The sequence below is a fragment of the Rhopalosiphum padi genome, chromosome 1 (genome assembly GCF_020882245.1).
Source record: "Rhopalosiphum padi isolate XX-2018 chromosome 1, ASM2088224v1, whole genome shotgun sequence".
NCBI classification, from domain to species: domain Eukaryota; kingdom Metazoa; phylum Arthropoda; class Insecta; order Hemiptera; family Aphididae; genus Rhopalosiphum; species Rhopalosiphum padi.
Genome location: NC_083597.1, coordinates 61,377,161 through 61,383,160, shown reverse-complemented (window position 1 = coordinate 61,383,160; position 6,000 = coordinate 61,377,161). Strand labels below are relative to the sequence as shown.

Below are 6,000 nucleotides of genomic sequence, written 5' to 3'. Positions count from 1 at the left end.
ATATATATACCAAAGTATATTGTTATTTTAAAGTTTAAAATTTAAACCTCTCTGCCCCACTGTTGTTACAGCTTGTTTACAGTTTGATGTTAATTAATAAACATAAATAATTTAAATGATCTATAATAATAAGGGCGTATACCACTTAGAATTTCTTCAAAGTTACGATTTGCATTACTTTAAGTAAAAATCGTATGCACATTTTGTATATCCTATAGAATTCAACGTTTTAATTTTACGGGTAAGGTCTTGGAATTGATATAATATATAGGCAAAATGGCTATACTTACGTCATCTGAATGTAAAAGACAATCCAATCGAAGCGGAAATAATGAGTAAATACTCAAAAACAATACGAGATAGAACTTGAATCGCGTAACTCTCTCGAGTATAATAAACTTTTTGCCTGTGTTTGATCGCTATGCGTATATATATTTATGTTTTGGTTCTTTGTAATATTCCTATAAATTGCAAAGTATCCTACTGAAATCTTCCATTTGAAAAATGAAGCCGTTTAGAGTGTGTTTTCTGTTCATTTGCTATTTGACTATTATAATCATAACATTCGTAACAGGTAACAATAACTATAATGATATGTATCCGTGTAAATGTAATGTATGCTACTATGCCATATTAATCTAACCATTTTATTTTTTATTTTACAAGAATCCGTCCAAGAAAAAAATGTTCAACAATATAGCGACACGTTTCTAAAAGACTTACCACGTAAGTTTTATTTGCTCAGTACTGATATAAATTAAAAAATATACCTATACAAATTTTATCAGTTCATATATTTTTATAGTTTACTACTGTCATCCTTCTCTTATCACCGATGACGGTGTCGTTGAACGAACCTGCAAAATTACATTTTCTGCAGATAGTAAGCCATTTTAGACATTAGTTATTAATAATAGTGTTAAATTTACCGTAGATAATATAGCTGCATAGTTAATGTTTTTATTTCAAACGAGTTTATTACTGCTACTTTTAATTCATACATTTTCTCCGAAAAACTATGTGAAACTTTCTGAGGTCAAACATTTTTTTTTTTGATTTTATGTAATACAGTACCTCAGTCAGCAAAAGCTAGAGCAAGAACAGCCTCTAGTATTGTTACAAAAAGAGGAAATCAATTTAAAAGTGAGTGGTTTCATTAGGATGTCATTATTATTGATTAATTATATTGCTTTCATAATTTGTGTTATTATAGATTTTATGTTGGGTAAGGACACTTCCAAAGGTAGGTACTTACAATATTTGCTTACATTTAAACAGTTATTAAATGATAAAATAATATAAATTGCAGATGCGAGTAATCGAGGTCAGAAAGGATCATATATACCAGTAAAATCGAACGGGAAAAGAGACGATTCGACTTCTACTGTTTATGGTGAGTTTGTAAAAAAAATAAAAATAAAATAACTGGGAAATAGGTAACTAGTGTGTTATACAGTAGGCGTTAAGTGTAAGAAAAATGATTCTAAGCGAAGACGCTTTGTCAACACATATCGTAAAGTATATTTCATGATATTTCAATTAAAGTAATTTATTTTACTATTAGAATTACGGTAGGTTTGCTTAAATTTTTCTGAAAATATTGTATTTATTTTACTATAAATATTTTATAATTATAATAGTAAATATTTTTATAATTTATTATTGATATTAACTTTTGGTTCAATATTGCCTACCGTAGAACGATGTGAATAGGTTCGTGGTATTAATTGACATTAGCTTAAAAATAATCTAAATATGTTTTGAAAATTTCATTGTGTACCTATTATAAAATGTTATAATAATATACGTAAAAATCTGTCCCCAACAATAATATTTTTGAACTACAACAAAATAATTAAAATTGTTATTGTTCAATTAAATATTTCATTTCGTCTAAATTTTAACTTCAAACGTTCGTAAAAAAATATTGTGGATATACACTCAATATTGTTAGTAAAAATAAAATAATGTCTATGTACATTTAATATTTTTAAATAGCATTAATAATAACTTATGAAGAATTTTCTATTACATTTTTAAGGCTTTTGACCCTGCGAAAATTTTTATATTGACATTTATAGAAATAAATTTTAAATTATCTATAAATATCTAAAAAAAAGTCAACATATTTTGAAAATACACCATTAGGTACATTACATTACATACATTTGGTGCAAATTTCAAGCATTTGTTTGTTTTTAATTACTACAAAATAAGAAAATATTTTTATGAAAAATTGTTAATAAAAACCCACGAAGAATCTTGTACCTATTTAATTTTCAAATCTTAGATATAATACTATAATGTATAAATATATATTAAATATCTTAGAAAATTTCAATTAAAAAATAATTTGAAAATATTTGTGAATTTAACAATACTTGTCAAAATTCTAACTTAAAACGTTTATAAAAAAATTATTGTGGACTTACTCGTATGGCCATTTTTTTTAATTCCTATAAAAACAATTTGTGGGGAATATAACCAACATATGTTTAATTTATCTATTTTATACTGTCATCTGGCTAGAAGTATTTTTCAAAATATGTCATGAAAGTGTATGTACAATAAATAAATAAATATATATATTTATATTTTTTACCGACATAACATTATTATTTAACAGAATTATTTTTTTAATATTTTATAGGTATTTACACGGGACCGAGTGACATGGACATTTTTCAAAAATGGCTGTCGTCGTATTATTTACAATAGGTCTTGAATTTTCAAAAATAGGATCTTCATACAATATTCATCATCGACGTCATTGATTATAGATAAGCTTCTGTGTAGAAAGTTTTCTAGTCTTCTGTAGTTTCTGAAGCCTAGAACTAATAGTAAAATATGTATTAATTGATTTATATTTGAATTGAAATAAAAATAGTAAAAAAAAGTTTGTTTTATTATAGTCGTAGTATCTTTAGTTATCTATACATATTTACAATATAATATAATATACTCTCAAAAGTACGGAGTTAATAGTTCTACTAAAAATAATAATATATATATTTGGAATAAATGGTAATGATCATTATTTTGTCTTGGTAATTATTTATAAAATCACAATTATTTAAAAAAAAAAGGTAATAAATGTAATAGGTGTTTATAATACTCATATTACCATATGGTTGGTGACAACTTGTTGTCGTAAAATGTTAGATATAACTGTATAAACATTAAATGTAAAGTTAGTTATTTAACAACATAATTGCCTATAAAGATTTAATTTTTTGGTTTTTTAAATAATTGTGTTATACAATATTCAAACATATTTCACTCGATTGTTCAATAAATAAAAAGATTCGATTTAATTTTTATATAAATATATATTTCATTTTTTTTTTGAGAGTTAATTTATTTCAGATCATTATTTCCGTTTTATATTTTAACTAAAAAAAAACCACACTATTGTAGTAGAAACCATTGTTTTCGAAGCATCTTAGATAATTAAAAAAAAATATTTTTCATGAAAAGTGTGGGTATTTACTACTTACTACTTATGGTATAAAATATGAAATATAAAATATAATGTAATAATAATATTTTATAGAAAAGACTAAAACATACGGACTTGAGGATATTATATATTAGAGTTGTATACCTGACGAAAAATGTAATAATACGGATTTGTCTACATAATTACATATTATTATGTTGTATCTCAATGAATATAAAAGTTAATACGTTATTTAATGTTCTATTTTCAGGTTTGTTGAATGTAATACAGTTGTCAACCAAAACACTTGATATAAAAATGATAACATTTTAATTGATCATTATTTATGTAATAAGAAAGTTGATGGTCACTGGCCAGTGTTATACTAATACTGTTTCTAGTGTCTAATTTATTATTACAAAGACATAGTTTCTACCAATAAAAAATATTACAATAATGTAATTCGTTTTTATTGAGTTCCGACAGGCATTAAATTTAATAATACATTTTTGTTATGTTTTGCATTTTTAGTAATGACGTGATTACTTTATAAACTTTGAAGTGTATTATTCACATTTTGTGTTTTACCTTTGAATCAACGTCGTTTCTTGATTATTTCGTGATTTTGGAGGATGACGTACTACTTCGCTGTAGCCTCTGGGTAGACATAATACTTGGGTTTCTGGTGGACGCCGTAAGTGTTGGACTCCCAATGATACTGGACCTGGTTAATCGTTCCACTATAGAATTTCAAAAGCTACTTAACTACAAAAGCTCGTGTGTATATATAGAACGCCAATGGCAAAAAACGAAGAATAAGTAAAAATACATTTAATTAAATTAAATAAATTATATAATTTTTTTGAATAATGTCCTACAAATATCTACGCTAAGAAATTGTGTAAGTTATGTCATAATATTGCGTTCTAGAATTCATAATTTGATCAATATTTAATTTTTAATTGATTTATGCAATACATTAAGAGTAATACACGGGTAATAAATTTATAGTGAATTGCTTATTAATTTGTGTTGTTTTTGAAAATAAGTATAATATTATTTATTTTAAAACTTTTAAATTTATGCATACAGTCAACAATTTTTCCTTCTATAATTTTATATTTATGAAATTGTCTATCCTTATGCATTTATAAATTGATTAACATAATTTATCTCCTGTTATATATAGTAATCGTTTAACATATAATCCCTCATGCGTTCGAGAGGTATTTTTTATTAGTAATAAATTATTACCATAAACAATTTTGTATTACCTATCTACCTTTTAATTTTGTGCTGTGTTATTTAATGAGTAAGGACTGAATTCTACAATATACTAATCTATTATATTACTTTTTTCATTTATTTTAAATAAGTTACCTGATTTGGTCCGGGTCAAATAATATTGAGATTCACCGTTCATTCGAATCACGTTCAGATCAATAGAAGCTTTGTCGCTGTTTCTTAAGCCTCCGCAGTAACATATGATTAACTTGAAATAAGCTCTGAATCTGTTTTCAAAATATTTATCGGTTATTCAAAAATACCGTGACAATTAGACAATTACCACACACCTAGGATTCATCCAGTAATAAATTATCGGATTCACCATCGAATTTGACATTGCTAACCAGTAGAAACTCAGAAATAGATCTTGCACATACGTTTTGATTACTATGCTTTTGTTGTGGTATGCGTATACGAAATACGAGTGATAAGGTAACCAACAAATTAAAAAAATTGTCACTACTACAGCGAACATTCGGACAACCTGGAAAACAAAATCAAACATTGTTTTTATTATCGTGTCACATTTTCCCCTAAATAGCAATTAATAATTTTATTGTTGATTTAATTGTGTTATACACTTATAATACTATTGTACATAATATGTATGCGCTTAGTCTTTGAATTAAATTAAAACTTAGTTTGCACTGCTCGTAGGATATGGATCAGCCAACCAAGAAAAAAAAATGTTAAGATACAAAAAAAAAACATTAGTATTGTGTCTTTTAACAATGGTTTTACATGGCAAAGTTACGACTTATATTTTTTGCCATATTAGGTACATTGTACATACGTGGATTAATAAAATGTAACATCGAGTGGAGGATCCTGTTGAGCTCATAAAGTTTTTTTTTTCTATTCCGAAATACAGGAATTATTGACCACGGAAAAGCATGGATTACATTTCGACCGTATCATAAACCAACTGAACCCTTTGTCCTGCAAACACCCCAGTGCCTTCGACCGGAATCAAGTGCGTCATAATATACTTGCGTCATTGATTTTTAAATCATATTTATGACTGTGGTTAACGTCTTGCACCGAGAGTGATGTTACCGGGGTATACTATGTTGGGATGAAAATAAATCACATTCAATCATGGAAACATGAGCCGATTAAAATTCACTGTCTTAGTTCAATTTAGAACTCCAAATAAAAGATTTATCAGTATTAGATCTTATGTTTCGATATTGTTTACATTCATAATATAACGAGAAAAATACCATAATATAACATACATTTCGAATGTACTTTTCGTATATATATGTAGTGTA

General features: G+C 26.0%; 2 protein-coding genes across 4 annotated transcripts in view; one reads left to right on the top strand and one right to left on the bottom strand.

The window, feature by feature from the left end:
* Positions 1–453: 453 nt before the first annotated feature.
* On the top strand, positions 454–3,037 carry LOC132917970 (uncharacterized). The gene is made up of 7 exons (XM_060978995.1): positions 454–574; positions 667–726; positions 806–883; positions 1,072–1,143; positions 1,214–1,243; positions 1,310–1,393; positions 2,651–3,037. Exons 1-7 carry the CDS (start codon positions 505–507, stop codon positions 2,716–2,718), a joined length of 462 nt encoding a protein of 153 aa, XP_060834978.1. The 5' UTR covers positions 454–504; the 3' UTR covers positions 2,719–3,037.
* Positions 2,573–6,000, bottom strand: part of LOC132917969 (tachykinin-like peptides receptor 86C) — a 109,881-nt gene continuing 106,453 nt past the window's right edge. For all 3 annotated transcript variants that reach the window (XM_060978994.1, XM_060978992.1, XM_060978993.1), the window contains 4 exons: positions 5,014–5,210; positions 4,820–4,950; positions 4,028–4,163; positions 2,573–2,834 (listed from right to left, as the gene is read on the bottom strand). In XM_060978994.1, coding sequence (XP_060834977.1) covers positions 2,768–2,834; positions 4,028–4,163; positions 4,820–4,950; positions 5,014–5,210 — 531 coding nt within the window. In that variant the 3' untranslated portion in view covers positions 2,573–2,767. The remainder of the gene's footprint in view (positions 2,835–4,027; positions 4,164–4,819; positions 4,951–5,013; positions 5,211–6,000) is intronic.